At 38.0% G+C, this 22,442-nt stretch overlaps 1 protein-coding gene across 8 annotated transcripts in view; it reads left to right on the top strand.

Annotated features, from left to right (window-relative positions):
* Nucleotides 1–22,442, top strand: part of Trpc1 (transient receptor potential cation channel, subfamily C, member 1) — a 50,912-nt gene that overhangs the window by 7,840 nt on the left and 20,630 nt on the right. For 4 of the 8 annotated variants that reach the window (NM_053558.3, XM_039082220.2, XM_063266254.1 and 1 more), the window contains 3 exons: nucleotides 10,059–10,261; nucleotides 17,317–17,448; nucleotides 21,040–21,235. In NM_053558.3, the coding sequence (NP_446010.2) occupies nucleotides 10,059–10,261; nucleotides 17,317–17,448; nucleotides 21,040–21,235 (531 nt within the window). Of the gene's footprint in view, nucleotides 1–5,544; nucleotides 5,647–6,698; nucleotides 9,217–10,058; nucleotides 10,262–17,316; nucleotides 17,449–21,039; nucleotides 21,236–22,442 lie in introns of those variants that run through there. The other 4 variants (NM_001413355.1, XM_063266253.1, XM_039082218.2 and 1 more) reach the window with 2 other exon arrangements.

Here is a 22,442-nt window from a genome sequence, read left to right as displayed (position 1 = left end):
AATCAAAGGGCTTCTGAGCTGCTAGAATAATTTTGCTAAAGTTAAATGTAGTTGAAAAGCACATCTTTAAAGTCTATATTTTTTCATTTTAGATTTCATTTTTAACTTAATTCTTTATTTTTCTCATCTGAAGAGAATAAAGAAAGGCAGTGAAAGGGGTGTTAGAGCAGTAGCTGGACAAAATGACGCCTGGGACCACTCACACTGCTTCATTAGAGATTGTTAGCACTGCATGTCTGCTTGGTGGTTATGCTTTCTAACAGTGGGTTAGCATCAGTAAGGGAAGTTAAATTATATCACTAGCTAACACCTTAGATGAAAGCACATATATGTATGTATGTATGTGCGTGTGTATGTGTGTGTGTCTTATAAAAGGAGAAAACTCCCATTAAAATTATTTAAAATTTAAAGTTAAACACTTAAAGGCATAAGCTTCAGTTACCTAGGAATTAAGGTTATAAAGAAATAAGCCACTGATGATTTGGGATAAGAAATGCTATGGTGCAATAACGATATTTACATACACAGTTTTTGTGTATCTAATAATTCTGCAGTGCACATGGTTCTTTCATATTCTTGATCACATTTGAACATCACAGTCAGACTATCCAGATACTCTATTTTATAGATTAGAAAACTAAGGCTCAGAGTCATAAAATCAGTAAAGGCAAAGCTAAGGTTTGAATTTAACCTTCTGACTGCAAACCCCATGCGCCTTCCAGTTCTCCATATTCTGTCTGAGTTACCTGTGTCTCATTCTGTCAGTCAACAAATGTCAGAGACCTTTGGCTGCTTGTGATGGTGGAAAGGGGTAAGAGAGATTTTCCTTCTTCCCAGTGGATCTTAAAATTAAGTAGACAGCTAACGCACATGTGGATTACAAAGGGATTTAAAGCTAAGGCTGTATTTTATGTACTGAGTTGTAACAATGCTTGATGCTTGTGTATTGTTTGCAGTTACAAAACTGGAAACTTGGTGTTTTATCTTGGGTTGTATCTGTGGTTCTCAAACAAATAACTTTGCCTGCACCAAGGGATATTTGGCAGTATCCGGAGACATTTTTAGTTTCACAGTTGGTGGGCAGATTATCTTGTGGGTAAGTGCTATTGATGTTACTGCACATACCACAACACACAGGGAGCTAGTACAACAACATCCAAAGCATATCTCACCCTCATGTCAGTAGAGCTGCTTTGAAAAGCCCTATTATACTTAAATGTTTGCACTTCATCATAAATGTCTTAGCAATAATAATAATAATAATAATAATAATAATAATAAACTATTGTGGGTTGGAACAATCAAGAAAACTGGCTTCTGTGTAGCATGTGTGAAGCCCTGCATTTGATTCCTGGCACTGAAGGGGTGGAGGAGGCTCTTATTTTTATTTATTTTTTTTAATATATGGAAACAGGAAAAACGGTTTGATGGATAGAAGCACTTGCTACTCTTGCAGAGGACTCTAGTTCTGTTCTCAGTATCTACATCAAGTAGTTCATAACTCCAGCTGTGGGAGGCTCTGATGCCTTTGGACCTCTATGAGCACCCGCATTCACATGCACATGCTGCTCACCTTTGAGACAATTTCTGTGTGTAGCCTGGTACTTGCTCTATAGACCAGGCCGTCCCCAAACTCAGAGATCCACCTGCCTCTGCCTCCCAAGTGCCACCACCACTCACCTAAAAAAATACATTTTAAACATTTTAACAAAGATTTCACTGGAAAAATGTCTTTTGAGCTCGTCCTGGAAATAGTAGCATTAGGCTGAAAAGATGGCTCAATGGGTAGGAGCAGCCTTTGCTCTTATAGAGGACCTTGGTTCAATTTTTACCATCTCTCTGTAACTCTAATACCAGGAAATCCAGTGCCCCCGTCTGGCCTTTAAGGGCACAAGACAGACATGTGATTCACAGACAACAGACATACATGAAGATAAAACGCTCATGTTTGTAAAATAAAATTTAAAAATAAAAAATATTTACATTGTTAACTTTGTGCTGTTTTGTGCCAGTGGGCTTGACTTTCTGATCCTCAGAAAGATAATTGACTTGTCTAGAGTTACTCTGTAAATGACAGATTTGAAATCCGCACCTGGGTTCTGGCCCTAGAGCCCATGTTCTTCCTGTTACCTAAGTCTACTCTCAAGTACTTAGAGGTATTTGAGGAACAAGGGATTCAGGAAAGAATGTATGCAGATATGTAAAATGTGTCTCTTGAGGTATTGAATTCAGTCTTTAAAACAAAATACTGGGTTTGTAATATAAAGGAAATTCTCAGGAAAATGGCTGAAATAAAACTGATAGGAAAGGCCTTGAATGGGAGGGTGAATATTTGTGTTTTATGTTATAGTAAGGTATCTTTGATGCGTTTTGATAGAAGTGTGAAAGATGTATTGTGTTTTAGATAGACGAACATAGTAATCACGCTAAGACAAGACTAGGAAGATCAGGAGGGCCCATGTGAGCAATTTTTGTAGTACTTCAGGTGAACATTAAGGTGTGAATGGAAGAGTGGCTGTAAGAGAGATCGTAGCTATCATGAAGGGGGCTTGAGGAATCCAAGAGCTTTATTAATCTTAAATGTGGGTAACTAGGAGAGAAAACTAGCAAATGAGAAGAGAGGTCAGGCTTGATGGGAAGGAGTACAATCTCCAGGCTCTAACTTTGCTTGTTTGGGGCTGTCTGACAATTACCAAGGGGTCATAAAAAGGATGGTGACCCTGTATATCTTTAGAATGGCTGGTACTACAGAGCAAAGAGTACCATGGAGTCATTCTTGGGGAGCATTTATGTTTAATAAAGGGCACTGGAAAGAGGGTGTTGTATTTTAAAAGATCAAATGAGTTATTGACAGTTTTTGGTTAGTTTGAATGGTGATGTGAAAGCCAAAGGGAAATTTTAGTTAATTAATTAATTAATTAATTAATTAATTTTTGCTTAGAAATTAAGACACAAAGGGAGAGAAAAAAGTCATGGGACTTTCAAAGTATAGTACTGATAGATTTAGGGACCATGATGTACATCAATTGAGAATATTGACAGTCGGGCTATGTGGGACTGACGCTCCGGTGGAGGAAGGACCTGGTTCTTACAGAGTATCCCAGAGCGTTACTGTGTGCCGCGCAGTGGGAGTTAAGTTTAGAAAGAACTAGCTTTGAGCACTGAGTGGGAGGAAGCTGTGGGAGTTGCTAGGCAAGTTCTGAGGCAAGAAGGGATACATATAGTATTCCTTCAAAGACATAGTAAGTATGTGTGTTGAATATGTTTTAGTGGAAATGCTCAGATTATTGAGAAATTGAGAAAAACGAGTGAGGATTGTATGATTTCAAATCCTTGAGAATACTTAAAATGGGGAGTGATGGCTCATACCAGTAATCCCAACACATCGGAGGCAAGAGGTTTACAAGTTCAAGGCCAGCCTGCTTTTAAGGCTGTGTGGCAAATACATTTCTTCTTAAAAATTAAAATATTTTCCTTTAGAACTAACATTTATTTATTAAATATCATACTTTTGTATAGAATGAGCCAATGGCCACTTTTTAATGACACAATTTTTAATACAGATACTTTTTATAGCTGAAGCTTATCCTTTTAAGCACTGGATGTTAACATACATCTTTACCCTTTACTGAATAGTGTGTCTAGATATAATTTAACATTACCTTCATTAATTGGAGTTTTTGAGACTATAATAATTTTACTTTGTTTCACAAAGTCCAAAATTATTAACAATTTGTCCTTGCATTAAAGTCTGCAGACTGCTGTGTTTTGACAGATTTTGTTATACTGGTATTTTATTCTTTTCAGGATCAACTTTTAGTTTTATTCTCTTTTCCTCATTTTATGTTGATTTTATTTTAGCTGTCTATTTTTTAAAAGATTATTTATTTATTATGTATAATATGTACACCGTAGCTGTCTTCAGACACACCAGATCTTATTACAGATGGTTGTGAGCCACCATGTGGTTGCTGGGAATTGAACTCAGAACCTCTGGAAGAGCAGTCAGTGCTCTTAACCACTGAGCCATCTCTCCAGCCCTCTAGCTGTTTATTAATCAGTAAAGATCTGAGGAATACTTGGGAAAGCCAAGTTGATGTGCTTAGGCCTGTCTCTTCTGGCAGTTAATGCCCACGTGTTACTCTGTGACTTGGGTTGTTCTGTTTTATTGTTTTTTAAAGGTGTTGTTCTTGTTGTTGTTTTAAGTTGTAAATAAATTCATGGCCATATTTCAGATTATTGAAGTTATCTGGTGTTTGAGAGCAGTGGCATTATTGTTGTTAGTGTTATTGGTTAAAATTACAATGTAAATAAAATATCTGTAATGGATACTAGGTTCTTGTTTTTAAAAGTTTGTTTGCTTCAACTGATTGAAGAGAAGCATTATGAAGCTGAAAGGCGGGGTGCTCGCACTTTTTAGGGCCATCTCTAACAAACTCTAAAGTTTCAAGTTGTTAAATTTCCCATCTATGGAGGAAGCTTTTCCTATAGGGAAGCATAGGTGATTCCTAAGAGTTTAATGAGAGCTCCAGCCCTTTCTTTGGATTGTTCAATTCTATTTCCAACATCCCACGAAAGCCTGCCATTTTTAGTCTTATTTTTACATTTAATTAAGGAGAGTATTCTATGGATCTGTAAAGAATACTACAGATCTGCCATAGTTTCATTCCTGGGAACAAGAATATTGACTGATATAAAAATAGTAAAGGTTCTATCAGTTAACATTGTACAGATTGAAAACAGACATAGCATTTTCTTAGATTAAATCATCATTCATTATTTCATTTTCATTCTGCTATTATGTTGTTTAAAAAAAAATCAAAGAAACCAAAACTTGGTGTCATGGTTGCCAGTGCCACATAGGCTTTGTTATAGAGCAGTGCAGAGCCCTGTGTCCTGAGTCTGTTCACTACGTCTCTGGTTAGAAGTCATCTGCACAGCAGGTGGGGACTGGAACTGTAAACTCTTTCCTACCTCTGCCAGCTTTGGTAACTGGATTCTTTGTGATTTGTATTTAACAAGAGTGCTGGCACCAGTGTCAAACTGTCTATTACTGTGTATGTTTTGCAGGTGAGAATAGAAGGATTCTCCTTTTGTGTATTTTTCCACCCTCCCCTCTTGTCAGAATTGCACTGATGTTACATCCAACATAGTCCTTTACTTAATAGGTCATGGTCGTTTCTTTAATAAATTGGAACCTTAAAATTATTCTGGTTCATGGTTCAAGAGAAAATACCTTGAAGGGTTTTTTGTTTTGTTTTGTTTTGTTTTTTTAGCTTTGGACATTGCATGGATCAGCACTTCCATATGGAGTCCCTTCTATGAAATAGTCATTATTTTACCAGGTTGTGCATTGAAACCAGAATAGAAGTGTTGGTGTTGTAGTACATAGAAGTACTACTGACTTTGGCAAGCAAATGTACTACTTGTACAATATACATTAAAAAGCCCCAATATTACTGTATATAATACAGTTTGAAGACTTTTAAAATAACCATGAAGTAGTAAAAGTAGTTCACATTTTTAACTTTTATTTTTTTAAAGTCCGCAGATGCACTTTTGGTGGCAATCGACTCTGAAGTAGTGGGAGCTGTTGATATACTACTTAACCATCGGCCAAAACGATCATCACGACCAACTATTGTAGTCAGTACTCTTAAATATTTATTCATTTGGATTTTTAAACCAAAGTGGATCTCCTGCCCCATTGCCATCTTTTCTCCCTCCTTCTCAGCTTATTTTGTTTTTAAAAATATTGATATTTTCACTTTGTAAAATATTACTTTGAAGTAAGTAGAGACAATAATAATTAATCTAACTTTCTGGAAACTTAAAAAAATTAGTTAATATTTACATATTTTGTCAAAAGTACTGCAAAGCAGTATTTTTAATTTGGTATATTGTTCAGGTGATGCTGAAAATACAGATTTGTTTCTAGGTAGATTTAGGAAATATAAGTGATGAAACCATAAAAAAATGGAAGGAAGGGTTGGGGATTTAGCTCAGTGGTAGAGCGCTTGCCTAGCCTGCCCTTGATTACATTCCTAGTATAGGAGGGAGAGGAAAAGAAAACAAGCACTCTGAAAGTCAAGCAGAAATTATAAACCATCACATGTATAAACTGTGGAATACAAGGAAGTAATTTAAATCACCTAAAAATATTTTTGAGGGAAGGTTTAATGTATCCCAGACCGCCCGATCTCCTTGTATAACCAAGGATAGCCTCCTGCCCCTACCATTCAAGTGTTGGAATTAGAGGTATGAACCACCACACCCAGATAAAGATAATATTTTAAAACTGAGTTTTAGAAATAAGAATTATTAAGTTAGATGAGGATTGTGAAATATCTATGTATATGGATGTAACACTGGAGGTGAAAGTACACTTGGAAGGAGGCTGAGAGCTGGCCCCGTGCCTCAGAGCACTTGCTGTTATTGCAGCCCTGTGTTCAGTTCCCAGCCGGATCCACACAGTACCTCACAACCATCTACAGCTCCAGTTCTAGGGGATCCCCACCCTCATCTGGCCCTGGATACTACATGGACATGGTACCTAGACATGTGCAGATGAAGCATTCTTCCACATAAAATAAATAAATCTTCTAAAATTTCTTAAAAATACACACGGAAAGAGAGGGAAAATTAAGCAAATGTTACTTTATAGCAGTCATTTTTTATTGATTGAACTAATTAAGGATTTTTCTTTTATATTTTATTGGTTTTTCAGTAGAAATGTAGTCATTGAAATGTTAATGATAATTATAAATCAGATAATTTTGTACATTGAATTTAAGAATTTTTAACATTTATCATTTGTTGAGGGTATAGCAAAACAATCAGTTTTAATAACTGCTAGATTATCAGCTGATTGATTTCAGAATAACACATATTTAGAGAACCAAACAAATTTTATATTCATTTAGACTACTACAAAGGCCTATGGTTTGGGGGCCCGATGTCGTAAATAGTGTATGTTTGTCTATCATGCACAAGCTCCAGGTTTCAGTCTTTAGATACACACACACACACTTAACTTTAAAAACTAGTTTAACAGCAACATAGTGTGACTTTCCTACAATACCCCTTCAGATGGTGGTGAGAAACCACAAGAATTGAATAAAGAGGGCTGAGAAGAGATCCTTTCCCTGAAGGACCAAAGATAACAGAATCCCACTCAATTTCCACCATCTATCCTGCAGTACTGTTATCTCCACCATGTATCCTGCAGTACTGTTGTCTCCACCATCTATCCTGCAGTACTATTATCTCCACCATCTATCCTGCAGTACTGTTATGTCCACCATCTATCCTGCAGTACTGTTATCTCCACCATGTATCCTGCAGTACTGTTGTCTCCACCATGTATCCTGCAGTACTGTTATCTCCACCATCTATCCTGCAGTACTGTTATATCCACCATGTATCCTGCAGTACTGTTATCTCCACCATCTATCCTGCAGTACTGTTGTCTCCACCATGTATCCTGCAATACTGTTATCTCCACCATGTATCCTGCAGTACTGTTGTCTCCACCATCTATCCTGCAATACTGTTATCTCCACCATCTATCCTGCAGTACTGTTATCTCCACCATGTATCCTGCAGTACTGTTATATCCACCATGTATCCTGCAGTACTGTTATATCCACCATCTATCCTGCAGTACTGTTATATCCACCATGTATCCTGCAATACTGTTATCTCCACCATGTATCCTGCAATACTGTTATCTCCACCATCTATCCTGCAGTACTGTTATCTCCACCATCTATCCTGCAGTACTGTTATCTCCACCATCTATCCTGCAGTACTGTTATCTCCACCATCTGTCCTGCAGTACTGTTATCTCCACCATCTATCCTGCAGTACTGTTATATTTTTATATGCCTGCCCCGCCTTTTAGCCGTTGAGCACATTCCCTTTCTTCAGAGCGAGGTGGAGGGCCATGTGCCACTACAACAGTGTTAAGTATTCTGTCATTCCCCTTGCACTGGATCAGCATGGAAAGCCTTGGCAGGCCCAGCTTGTCAGTGAAGACATTTCTGCTCTGCTTCTAACAAGTAAAGGTTACTCAGTCTTTATCTGAATACCTACAATGGCTATAAATTCACCTTTTAACAGCTTTATTGTTTCTAGACAAATGCAATCAAATGTTTTAGCATATTTTTATTTTACTATTTAAGTGAATTCATTTTGCAGCCTTGGCTTGTTGAATTGTCTCTTCACTATTCACTTTAAAGTACAGGTTATTTGAAAATATGTAGGTCATGATAGAAGCAATGAAATTATAAACTTTAATCTTACACATGTCTAGTAGTGGTGTTCTAGTTATGAATGCTTCATAGTAAACAGAAGGGTCACTTTTCAGTTACGACTTTAAGCCTGGGAGTAAATATAATTTTCTTTTTGACCATTTGAGAAAATGAAACCTACTTTAGGCTTTTATATAACTGTTGCATAAATTCATGAATATGAAATCTCCAATAGATAATTGAGAAGTACATTAACAAACCAGTATTTAAAAGAAAGTAAATTAAAATGTCATTCTTTTTCACCCATATTAAGGATGACCATGCCATTGCTGTGAGTCAAACTTTACTATGGAATGGATACATCCCTATATTATCAATAATATAAACTATTGAAAATATTTTGACATTATCAAGAACTTCAAAATTTTCCTGGCCTTTTAACCTATACTTCTGCTTCTAGGGGAGGGGCTATGCTAATGAGGTAGTCCTAAATCTGTAACAAGCTATTTTTACAGCAATATTTGCTATAATATTATTTACATCGCAGAATGTCTTGAACACAGATTTTGAGCTTCCTTAAATTGCATGTAAAATCCTGTGCGTGGTTTTGTCCCTTGAAGATCCTGGGCTCTCAGGCAATGAGATTATTCTTTTGATGTCTGAAATATTAAGAACTATTACTTTTATCAAGAACTGTTGTTTTTATCACTGGTGCTTAGCCCACTAGGAGAGTCTTTCAAAAGGGATGAAGTAAAGAAAGGACTAGAAGGAAATACTGTACTATAAAATGTTATTTGAGTAGAAGGAATATGGGCATTTTTATTCTTCTTTCTGCTTTTCTGTATTTTTCAGATATTTTAAAATGAGTATACACTACTTTTACAATGTTAATAAGTTACCAAAGTGTGAACTTGATGAGCTTACCCTGGAATCAAACAGCTCTCAAGGAAACCTCTGCAAAAAAGTGAGGAGCATTGGAAAGGATATGCAGTAGTCATAAGATGGCCAGCCTCGTCGTTAATCCCCACACTTAAACTTGTAGTGTTTTCTCTTCATTTCATACAATCATTGGCCTAAGGTCCCAATCAGTGGGAGGAGCTCAGGGTCCCGAGTCACACAGACCTTGATGGAGTCAGCTCCTGGCTGACTGTGCTTCCCCCACATTCCCTTCTCTGGGCCTCAGTTTCTTCACAGTTACTAATTACACTCAGCTTTGCAGTTCATGGTGGGCATTACTCAGGCAGATGAATGACTGACAGCTCCAGTTCTCTCTCGCTAAGTGTTAACTGTGATGGTAGTGGCCTTGCTCATTTGTGACGGGCTGCAGACTAGGCAAGGATTGGACTGCATGAAGAAGTGGCTTCATTGCTACCTGTAGGACAAGGCAGGCCACACAGTTGGAGAGTTTAGTTTTCTCATGCATTTATACTGTGGCTGTTCTTACCATTTTTCCATTTTATTCTTTTCCTAAAATTCTTGTTCTTTCCCTATCATTCATGTGTCTATTAATTTTTAAAAGTATTAATACTTTTCTGAAAGTATCTTTCTAGATGCTCTTGCTTCTATATTAGTACAATGGAACTGTAGTGTTAGGAATGTTGCCTATTGAAGATCACATTTATTATATAACATCTGTTAATTAGAATTGAAATGTTAAAGTTTTAAAATAATGGGTCTAAGTAAAATGTATTCTTAAAATAAGTCTTATGTTCTTTATTTGATATTGCTTTTATTCCATCCTTTAGATAAATATGTTTTTGAAGTCATAATAAATAACCTTTGGGCATTTATATGAATATTTTTCAGAAACTTATGGAACGAATTCAGAATCCGGAATACTCAACAACGATGGATGTTGCACCAGTTATTTTAGCTGCTCATCGTAACAACTATGAGATCCTCACAATGCTTCTGAAGCAGGACGTGGCTTTGCCCAAGCCCCATGCTGTTGGCTGTGAATGCACGCTGTGTTCTGCGAAAAACAAAAAGGACAGCCTCAGACATTCCAGGTGAGGAAATTAAGGTTTTGGTAAATAGAAGAGTAATGTATCAGAGCACTTGTCAATGGTACTTACTTGGGGGAAATGTTCTTTCAGTGCAACTTTAAGAAATATGCTTGGGTGACTTAGGAAAGCCAGATTCTAGCTCTTTTGTTCATGAGGTAAATTAGCAAGAGTGGAAGGGCACCACTTGGCACCTTATACAGAACAACAAACTACTGGTATGTGGTCATCATTACTGCCGTCACGATGATGGCCATTATTAGCTTTTGGAGGTAGCGTCTTGCTATATACGTTACACACTGGCTAGCCTGGAACTCACCTTGAGGGCTTCAAGCTGATCTTAAAGCTGTGATCCTTCTGTCTTTTCTTGAGTCCTTGGATTGTAGGTGTGTACCACGAGTCCTGGTAGAACACAGCTTAATCGACGAAGGTGTAAAGACTATCAACTGCAGATTTCTCCTCCCAGGTGTTTGTAGCCTGAGAGAGATCTGAGACAGCTGCCTACAGAGATCTCCTACTGGGGGTGGCTAGTCCCTCCCTTATGTTGTACATATTAAATGTGTGAGATGTTCCAGAGATAGCAAAACCCAGCCTGATCCCAGCTTCACTGTGTTTGTGCCTGTGTGAGTGTAGTCTGTTCCTTTTCATTCCCTTTCCATGCTTCCTCACGGTTCCAAGACCCAAGCTTCACAGGTCATGTTGTTTTTTGCCACAATATGTGTTCTGGAAACTGAACCTAGGTCTTTTGCAGAGGAATGAGAGCTCTTAACTACTGAGCCATTTTTCCAGCCCACAAAACCTCTCAATAAATATTTGCACTCTTCTTGCCTCGTATTTTCTTTCCTTGACCATATTTATATTACATCTTTTCTATTTATCATCTCTTTCCATTTCCCCAGTTGAAATGTTGACATCAAGAAAGGACCTGCCTTCTTTAGGTTGAACAAGATCACTTCATGGGCAGTTTTATTACAAGTGTGGTTGTAAGTAGGTTGCGAAGTCAGCTTTCCAGTGTAAGCCTTTTCGGGGTCTTGTATATGGTTTAGATACTCACTGTAGCAGCATTGAGAGATATAGGCAGCCTTAGACATGGTAGTTAAACAACCAGCTGCATCTCAGCCATCTGTAACCTCATTTCCTAGAATGGTAAGGCAGAAGGAGGATCATAAATTTGAGGCCAGCAGAGGGTATTTAAAAAATCACCATGCCTTAGTTATTATTATACATGGTGTCCAAAGATGTTTTCATTGTAATGAGACACGTCGTTTAAAAACATCTTTGGTCATTTTCTTATCTATAAAATAGAAATGTTAAAAATGCAGTGATACTTTTAGAAATGTTTAGGTAAGGGCTGGAGAGATGGCTCAGTGGTTAAGAGTTCTGACTGCTCTTCCAGAGGTCCTGAGTTCAATTCCCAGCAACCACATGGTGGCTCACAACCATCTGTAATGGGACCTGATAACCCTCTTCTGTCTGGCGTGTCTGAAGAGAGCGACAGTGTATTCACATACATGAAATAAATAAATCTTTAAAAAAAAAAGAAATGTTTAGGTAATAAATATTAATTACCAAAAATGTGATACTCCGTTTTTATTCAGAATATGGTTCTTTCATACTTTTGTAAAGTAGTTAAACATAGTTGGAGGTTGAGTATTACAAGCTGAGACCATCAGGTTAATGTTTGCTGCTCTTGATAGTTTCAGATTTAAGGAGGGATACTATGTTTTCTCTTAATGTATGGCTTGTCTACAAATTCTCTTGATCTGTGAATTATTTTTAAATGTGTTGTTTTATGTACATTTATACAAAGGATTCCATTTTTTTTAACTATTAACTGCTACCTTAATTCTAAGGGAATGAAAAATAGAATTCATTTCTAATAAGGTATAAAATAACAAACCAAGTTTTACCCTTTTAAAATATAAAATTCTGATCTTAGGATATTTATAAAGTTATCATTGATCATTTTGACTTCAGAGAATTTAACCATTTAAAACAAGACACCATGCTATTAGCAACTCTCCCAGTGCATACAAACAACAGAGCCTAATTTCTGTATCCATGTTAGGACCATTTGGCAAATATTGTCTAAATGCATGGTTTGGTTGCTTGTGGCTCTCACACATGACCCTGCATTAAGAACTTGTTAATACTCTTTAGGTCTTTTCTTTTTCCAGACTTACATGTTACCACAAGTGTGTAATCGTCTAATAAGCTAAGCATTTGTAGACAGGTTATTACATATGTGGCTTTCTCATTTCCAGACATTCCTGGTTGGTCCTCTGCTGTCTCACTCTTGAGAAGCCAGTATTCCTTTGGTCATTTTGTCCAGGCCAGTGTTTGGTTCTCTTGTCCAGAGTTACAGGTTTACAGCTTAAACCTGATAAAATTACAGCTCTTTATTTTTTTCCCCCATCTTTATTAAATTGGGTATTTCTTATTTACATTTCAACTGGTATTCCCTTTCCCGGTTTCCAGGCCAACATCCCCCTAACTCCTCCCCTTCCCCTTCTATATGGCTGTTCCCCTCCCCATCCTCCCCCCATTACTGCCCTCCCCCCGAAGAATCCTGTTGACTGGGGATCCAGCCTTGGCGGGACCAAAGGTTTCCCCTTCCACTGGTGCTCTTACTAGGCTATTCATTGCTACCTATGAGGTCAGAGTCCAGGGTCAGTCCATGTATAGTCTTTGGGTAGTGGCTTAGTCCCTGGAAGCTCTGGTTGTTGGCATTGTTGTTCATATGGAGTGTCAAGTCCCTTTAGCTCTTTGTGTCCTTTCTCTGATTCCTTCAACGGGGGTCCCATTCTCAGTTCAGTGGTTTGCTGCTGGCATTCACCTATGTATTTGCTGTATTCTGGCTGTGTCTCTCAGGAGCGATCTACATCCGGTTCCTGTCGGCCTGCACTTCTTAGCTTCATCCATCTTGTCTAATTGGGTGGCTGTACATGTATGGGCCACATGTGGGGCAGGCTCTAAATGGGTGTTCCTTCTGTCTCTGTTTTAATCTTTGCCTCCCTATCCCCTGCCAAGGGTATTCTTGTTCCCCTTTTAAAGAAGGAGTGAAGCATTTGCATTTTGGTCATCCTTCTTGAGTTTCATGTGTTCAGTGCATCTAGGGTAATTCGAGCATTTGGGCTAATATCCACTTATCAGTGAGTGCATACCATGTGTGTTTTTCTGTGATTGGGTTACCTCACTCAGGATAATATTTTCCAGTTCCATCCATTTGCCTATGAATTTCATAAAGTCATTGTTTTTGATAGCTGAATAATATTCCATTGTGTAGATGTACCACATTTTCTGTATCCATTCCTCTGTTGAAGGGCATCTGGGTTCTTTCCAGCTTCTGGCTATTATACATAAGGCTGCTATGAACATAGTGGAGCATGTGTCTTTGTTATATGTTGGGGCATCTTTTGGGTATATGCCCAGGAGAGGTGTAGCTGGGTCCTCAGGTAGTTCAATGTCCAATTTTCTGAGGAACCTCCAGACTGATTTCCAGAATGGTTGTACCAGTCTGCAACCCCACCAACAATGGAGGAGTGTTCCTCTTTCTCCACATCCTCGCCAGCATCTGCTGTCGCCGGAGTTTTTGACCTTAGCCATTCTGACTGGTATGAGGTGGAATCTTAGGGTTGTTTTGATTTGCATTTCCCTTATGACTAAGGATGTTGAACATTTCTTTAGGTGCTTCTCAGCCATTCAATATTCCTCACTACAGCTCTTTATTGAACAGGGAGTAGGAAGGACTGAGGCAGATCTCAGCCATAGCTTCTTAAACTCAATGGGAGGCTCATGAAACTTGTCAACATGACTGAAAATTAATCTAAGATCACAGAGTGAGTGTGGGCTGTTTCTGGCATCACATGCCTACTGCATGTGTGCTGCTTCAGTGCAGCCTTGCTTGTGTTCATGGATGGTCTGATAAAGTCAATCAGTGTAGAGATAGTTATCTATGCATATTTGGGTAGTTATAGTGCAGGCAATTGCCTCTACAGGGATACTTAGATGCAGATAAAGCAGATATGGTGATACCTGCCCATAATCTGAGCTACTTGAAAGGTTGGGGCAGAAAGATTGTGAACTCATGGCCAATCCGGGTAATGGGGCAAAAAAGCTATACAGACAATTGAATGTAGTTTTTCTTTCTTTCTTTTTTTAATATGGTGTCTTAATACATTACGCAAGCTAGCTTTGAGTTCAAGCTATTCTCTTGCCCCAGCCTCCTGTGTATTCATGAATGCAGACTAATTTTGCTTCTAAGTAACACATTAAAGCTATAGATTAAATGAGGAATGTGTCAATAAATTTAGAATTTTATCTAGAAAAAAATCCATTACAAAGAAAATAAAAAGTTAAACAACCAACTGAAAAAGATATCTGAATCACTCTTGACTATAGAATAAGCAACAGAAAACATGGGGTAAAGAGCAGGCAGTTTACAGAAGTGTAACTAAAGCTTGAAAGGACAGGTGAGCTTCTGAAGAAATACAGGTCGGAATACCTGCAGTTCCGCTCCCTGTTAAGTTGGCCACATTTAGGATGACAGAGCCTGTCCAGTGAATATAACAGAGGCATGCAGGAAATTCACTTTTTTATTTTATTGCTTTCAATAAAACTGAAAGTATATGACATGTATGCTGTTTTTGCCCAACAGTTTGAACTGTAGATAGAATGTAAGAATTAAAGACTATTTGTTGTTTCATTTTTATAGTAGGAACAAATTAGGAGCAACTTAAGTGTTCATTGATGGAGGTCCATGAACAGCCATCACATGGAAAACCAGCTGTAGTAAAGAGTGAGACGCATTGAAATACGGTGACCACACAGAGGACTGTGGCACTTCAGGTTCCTGGTTGTCTACTCTAAAATGACAAGTGTGCATTAAATTTTTATGCAAAACAAATATGTGTATTAAATCTCCCAAATTTGTGATCTAGAAATTATATTTAAATGTTTATAAGTAAAGAATTTTGATGAATTTTTGTTTATTTCCTATTTTGTTATTGAAATTGGAATATTTATTAAATTACAGAGAATAAAGGGATTCATTCACTCAGTTGTTAAGAATTCTATATAGCTGAGTAATTTTACTCATAACTAGTTGAAAAATCTTTCAAAATTGTAACCTGACATAATGAGACATACGTTGAAAATATCTAGGATGCTAAAGAAGTTTAAGGTCTGGGAGAGGAAAACTTAGCAAGCATTAAATCCATATCATATTAAGTATTTGCTAGTACATTCCCTTTAAATTTATGTAGGTTCAGGAATAGAAATTTACTTTCTGTTATAAAAGGACTTTTGTATCATTTTTCTTTTTTTAAAGATTTTATTTATCTTATATAAGTGAGTACCCTGTCACTCTCTTCAGACACACCAGAAGAGGGCATCATATCCCATTACAGATGGTTGTGAGCCACCATGTGGTTGCTGGGAATTGAACTCAGGACCTCTGGAAGAGCAGTCAGTGCTCTTAACTGCTGATCCATCTCTCTAGCCCCATCATTTTTCTTTTTTAAAAAAGAAAAGACCACAAAGTAGGTATCATTTCAATTAACTTAATTTGATAGTATGAACTATAAATAAAAATAAAATTAAGAAAGGAGAAATATTGGTTTTAAATTAGACCATTAAAGTATGTGTGTTCACATTTTCCAAACAGAAATGTTATGTGAGAGGAATTATAAATAGACTATTTCTCCTACAATTCAGATGTTCAGATGTAAAAGAATAATCAGTGAATTTTTGTTTCTTTGAGGCAGGGCACTCTATAGTCTTAATATAGTTAGGCAGCTGACAAATGAATTTAGCAGTAAACATTTATTTGAAGAGAAACAAAAAGTCATAAATACAACTAAATTATGGGGTTTTGTCATTCTTTCTTAATTTTTACTTTTTGAGAACTTTTTACCTGAGCATGTTATCTGCACAATTCTCACCTCTTCCTTCTGCCTCTTGCTGTACTCTTCCTCCTAAATACATGATCTCTTAATTATTATTCTCTCTCTCTCTCTCTCTCTCTCTCTCTCTCTCTCTCTCTCTCTCTCTCTCTCTCTCTCTCTCTCCTGAGTCCATTTAATGCTGCTTGTATGCATGTGTCCAGGGCTGCCCATTCAGGATTGAACATCCTATGCAGGAGCTATCCCTGGAGGAAATTCTTCTCTCAGCAGGTCTCAACAGGTCTCAGCAGGTCTCAGCAGGTCTCAGCAGGTCTCAGCAGGCACTGGCTACCTGCAGCTTTTTATCTAGGGCTGGGACCATATGGGATTTCCCCTCTGTACATTGACATATCCACTGGTGGTGTCATTGTGTCAGTTTTGTTCAGGCATACTGAGATTTCATGGGTGCATTTTTCACTGTCATACCTAGAGGACAGTCTGTAGGAAGGGGTCTGGGCCACCGACTCTTATAGTCTCTCTGCCTACCCTTTCTGTGTTCCCCCCATATTTGAGGTGTAAGGGTTGCCTTGTAGTTGTATAAGGTGGGGTTATATATCCAAAAGCTCCTGGTTCTGCATTTTGACTAGTTGTGGGTTTCTCAAAGAGTTTCAACCTTTTACAAAAAGAAGCTTCTCTAATGAGGTATGAGTAATACACCCATATGAGGATGTAGACAAGAGCTTAGAAGTTCTATTGGTTTGCGAACAACAGAAGTAGTACAGTAAGTAGTAGTCGTTCCTCTCTGGCCTATGACCCCTCCAGCCATATGGAGTTGTTCTTGCCATGCATCCCAGATTGGCCTGAAACCTGCTTTGTAACCTTCAAACTCAATCCTGTGTCAGCTGCCTGAGAGATGAAACTACAGGCATGTATATACCAAGGCAGTCAAATTTTGAATGTTTGAAGAGAGACAGTAACTTAAAGCTGTGGACAACATTTTCCAATGTATGTTCTCCAAATATTTAAGTTTTAAGTGTTTCTTCTTACAGAAATATCTTGAAATAAGCATATGTATAGTTAAACTTAAATATTTTATACTTTATAAGTTTATAGACTGCAGATTAAAACAAACAAGGGTTTGTTTTTTCTTTTACATTGTGTAATTAAATTTTATCACAGGTTTCGTCTTGATATCTATAGATGTCTGGCCAGTCCAGCTCTAATAATGTTAACAGAGGAGGATCCAATTCTGAGAGCGTTTGAACTTAGTGCTGACTTAAAGGAACTCAGCCTTGTGGAGGTGGAATTCAGGTGGGGAAGAATGGATGTTGTATGTTATGTCTTTTGTTGTGGACTCTTCTGCCTCAATCTGTTCATAAACTGACTAATGTTGTTGCCACTTGGAATTTCCTTTCCCTGTTTAAAGAACACATCTTGGTGCTGCTTAGCCCAGTCCTCCCCTGTCCTTGCTCTTTGACCACTGAGTCCCCAGGCAGCCCTGGAGATTATCCTCATGGCAGAGTGTCTGTAGAGCCTTCTTGCCAGCTCTTGTTTATAAAGTGCCAACAGGGACTGTGCCTGAATAAATGCTTTCCTTTCACAGTGAGGCTCCATCTGATGTGGCTCTGCTCCATCTGGAAGGTTAACACTTACTGGAGCAGGATCAGAGACTCACAGTTTTCACTAGCCTTCATACAAGCATATATATATATAATGTGCTCTGGAAAGTTCTGAGTCCAGAGACTTATGAAAAACCTACATGTAAGTTTTAAAGTTTAGAACTGCTATTCTTTAAGTACATTACATTTAAAAACCTCAATATGACATCTGTCTTACTTAGGGTTTTACTGCTGTGAAGAGACACCATGACCAAGACAACTCATAAAGGACAACATTTAATCGGGGCTGGCTTACAGGTTCAGAGGTTCTGCCCATTATCATCAAGGTGGGAGCATGGAAGCATCCAGGCAGTCATGGCATGGGGTCGGGGAGGGGGGTGGAGCTGAGAGTTCTACATCTTGATCTGAATGCCATTAGAAGAAGATTGACTTCTAGGCAGCTAGGGGGAGAGTCTTAAGTCCACTCCCACAGTGACACATTTCCTCCAACAAGTTCACACCTACTAATAAGGCCACGCATATTCAAACCACCAGAACATCTGTATACTTTGATGAACTCACAAGACATAGTTAAAAACTTAATTTTATTAAGACATGAGGCTATGAATACATTTTATTTAAATATAAAGAATTTCTTAATTTAACCTTATTTTTGTTTCTATATAAATTAGAACCTACATAACTCATTCCAAAAATATATTTGAACAACTGCTAAGATTGTATTACAGTCATGAACAAATAAAGTTAGATTTGAATGTTATCTTAAAACTCATTAATTTCAACCTGGTGTTTAATAGGCAGAGAAAGGTCTGCAAAAGCCAGATGGTTTTACTAATGCCAGCATCAAGTTAAAACTGAAGGAAGATGTGGTGGCACATGGCTGCAGTCCCACCATGTGTGAGGCGGAAGCAAGAGGACCAGTGTAATTGAGAAGCCAGCTCCCTGGGCTACATAGCAAAACTATGTCTCAAAAGGGAGACAAGGGTAAAGACACACACCTTTAATCCCAGCATGGGGGAGACAGAAGAACTATTGTGAGTTCCAAGGCCAGCCTGGTCTACCTGGTGATTCCTGGCCAGCCAGGGCTACACAATGAGAGACCCAGTCTTTAAACAACCAAAAACAAAAAGAGGAGGCAGACAAAACCCATAAAGTTATAATTAGGGTGCAAGATACTCTCTCGTCACTAATATACCTCTGTCTAAACTATACAGGCAATCATCTTTCATTTCATGATCTATTTAGAGGTTAAACAGATTAGATTAATAAATTATATATTTGCTCTAGCCTTCTTAAATGTTTAAGGATGAGATATCTTTGTTGTAACACTTTGATGCATGTTCCCCCTGCAGTTATATTCCTAAGCCAGAAGGCATGTAATAAATACTCTATTTGTCAAAGAAACCCAGTGAATTGTTCTCAGGTAGTAAAGAATGAGAAAATGTTTGCCTCTCAAGAAAAGGTTGAGGTTTGAGTTGTAACTTTATACAGCCAGTTTCTGGACCACAGTCACCCTGTGGAAAGAGTAAGCAGTGGATGCCTTCCTGGCCTCATATTTTTTTCTGCCTGAGAGAAGAGCTGAATATAATTATTTTCAAACGACCAGCCTCTGTGCATGACTTGTAGTTATTTGCAACATACTTATTTTTGGTTAACTGAGTTATAAATTTAATGTAATTGATGTTTAATAAAGAATTATGTACTAAAACTTCATTTCTCACAAATTATGTTAAGGATATGTTTTATAAGTTATTCAAAGACAGCAGTAAAGTCTAGAAAATGCAGTAGAGGAGATTTCCAGGGAATGGAATACCAAGGAGAAGATGACGAATTTTTTGACCTTGATAACTACTAGGTAGTCAACATGGGGCCAGCAAAATGTGCCTCACCCTCCAGCATTCAATCCAAGGAGCATCTTGTGGTGGAATCCAAACAGATCCCTGCCTTACAATTGGAACATTTCCAGAACTTAATCTGTGAGCATTGGATGCTGAAAAGAAAAGCAAAACAGAACCAGACCCAACCACACTTTGGTTTGTCGAGGTGTCAGTGCAGCGGCCTACAACTAAGTCCCTAAATGCTACTTTGGACTAATTTAAAAAGAATCCCAGTTTTTACTTTTACTTATGGTAAAATTGGTTGTTCTTGTATTTTATTAAAAAATGACTTTTAACCTTCATACATAGAAGGAAAATACTTTAACTGCTGTAAACCTTCAGAAGTCAGTAGAGGTGAGATCATACTGGTTGGTTTCTTCCTTTGATCGGAGAGTAAAGAGTAACTAAATTGCCACATCCACAGTGACCATTTACATGGCACTCTCGGCTTACACTGCACAAGAAGAAATATATGTGGTGAAATATTGGAAAAAAAGAAAGAAAGTAGCACTTCTGAAGAGAGTTCCTTAGGAGGTGCAGTTAGTGTTTTTTTTTTTAAACTTGATTTCACTCAAATGAGTGCTTTAAATATGTCAGAAGTCTTTTTTAGTATTAGAATAGCATACATATTTTGTATATAATTGAACATTATAAATTACCTACTGATATCAAAAGCATTGTTATTATTGTTTACATGACTAGTATCAAGGGATATTTTAGCCATCTGTGGTGGTTTGAATATGCTTGGCCCAAGGAGTGGTACTATTTAGAGGAGTGGCCTTGTTGGAGGAGGTGTGGCCTTGTTGGAAGAGGTGTGGCCTTGTTGGAGGAGGTGTGGCCTTGTTGGAAGAAGTGTGTCACTGTGGGCATGGGCTTTAAGACCCTCATCCTAGCTGCCTGGAAGCTAGTCTTCTTTCTGTCTTTGGATGAAGATGTAAAACTCTCAGCTTCTCTAGGCTCATCTCTGCCTGGATGCTGCCCTGCTCCCACCTTGATGATAATGATTGAACTTCTGAACCTGCAAGCCAGCAGCCCCAGTTGAATTTTGTTTTTTATAAGAATTGCCTTGGTCACAGTGTCTCTTCATAGCTGTAAAACCCTAAGACAGCATTGTACAGAGAATGAGAAGTGAGTTAAGTAAAAAACTGAGCAAGTTTTATAAGCATTTCTCAGAATGTTTATAAAGTATACTATGCTCACCTGAAATCATCACTATGAGCACAGGAAGCATGTTTCTCCAAAGCTGTGGAGACTCTTCACTAGCAATCTCCCATGTTAGCAGGAGTAGAGAAGAGCTTATGTAGCCCTGTCAGAATTTAAATACTGCTGAAAAAGTCATTTCTAGTAATGTGATCTCATTGAACAGTGGGAGTGGCGTCCCTAATAGCAGACTGTGTATTTTGTAGGAATGACTATGAAGAGCTAGCCCGTCAGTGCAAAATGTTTGCTAAAGATTTGCTTGCGCAAGCTCGGAATTCTCGTGAACTGGAAGTTATCCTAAACCATACATCTAGTGATGAGCCTCTTGACAAACGAGGACTACTAGAAGAAAGAATGAATTTAAGTCGTCTGAAACTTGCTATCAAATATAACCAGAAGGAGGTATGAAGCTTTCTGTGATATATCTATTTTCTTTACCTTGGTTCTCAAATAAAAGTTGTAACAATATAAACAGTATAATGTTTATAACTCATATATATTATTTATTATTTATATTATATATATAATATATATATATATTTAAAGGAAAGGTCACACTAGTGTCTGAAAGCAAAAAGCTCCTGTTTGTAAGGTTAGAGCTCTGGTTTCTGAACATCAGCCAGGACCGTGAATAGTGTGGCCCCAGCATGCCGAGTGATCAGATGGGTGAGTTGAAAGCAGACCCTGAAGGAAGCCTTTCAGAGTCACATTGCATCATTTCTACTAGATCTGCTGGCCACAGGAACCACAGGTCACTGAGTTGAAGGACAGATGGGAACAGTGATGCCTCCTCTCCACCACCTCTTGGTGACAGCAATATCAGAGAATCTGTGACCATTTCTCAAACTGCTATGGACTTAGAGCATTTGCAACTGAAATCTTGTTCTTCTCGATACTATTCAGTTTAATTTCTAATTACATTACATTAAGGATGCAGAGTACAGTAATAGGGTTGAATGTTCCTTGACATTGTGGGAAAGGTAACATCCCAGAGTTCTGGCTGCTGCTGAAAAGGACTTTGGGAAGAAAAGTCCCAGGTATCTCACCTTGTGGGACAAATTAATATTCCTCCCGAACACTGGAATGCAAACAGAAGAATAAGGAGTGAAGTAAGGGACTGGAGGATGGCTGCTTCTCTAGAGGACCAGGTTCATTTCTCAGCCTCCATGCAGCTCACAGTTCTCCAGCTTCAGGGGATCCAGTGCCCTATTCTGGTCTCTGTGGGCACCAAACACACAACTGGTACATATACATGTAAACCATGTGTTTGTACACATAAAATAAAATTAAAAAAATTAAAGAATGACATGTGACGTAATGTTAAAAATGAGTATAGTTATATTAGAAAAATTCTTGATAACCATGATAGGATGCTGCTCAGTTTATTAGTTTTTTTTATTTAATCTGCAAATTAAATTCTAACTCAGAATAAATCAATTTTTCTTTCTCTTTTTTCCTTTTTTTTTTTTTTTTTGTGTGTGTGTGTGTGTTTGAGAAAGGATTTCTCTATGTAGCCCTGACTGTCCTAGAACTCACTCTGTAGACCAGGCTGGCCTCAAACACACAGAGATTGCCTGCCTCTGCCTCCTGAGTGCTGGGATTAAAGGTG

Source organism: Rattus norvegicus, chromosome 8 (assembly GCF_036323735.1).
Source record: "Rattus norvegicus strain BN/NHsdMcwi chromosome 8, GRCr8, whole genome shotgun sequence".
NCBI lineage: Eukaryota > Metazoa > Chordata > Mammalia > Rodentia > Muridae > Rattus > Rattus norvegicus.
The sequence above is the reverse complement of the archived record's forward strand: the minus strand, read 5'-3'. Positions and strand labels throughout refer to the sequence as shown.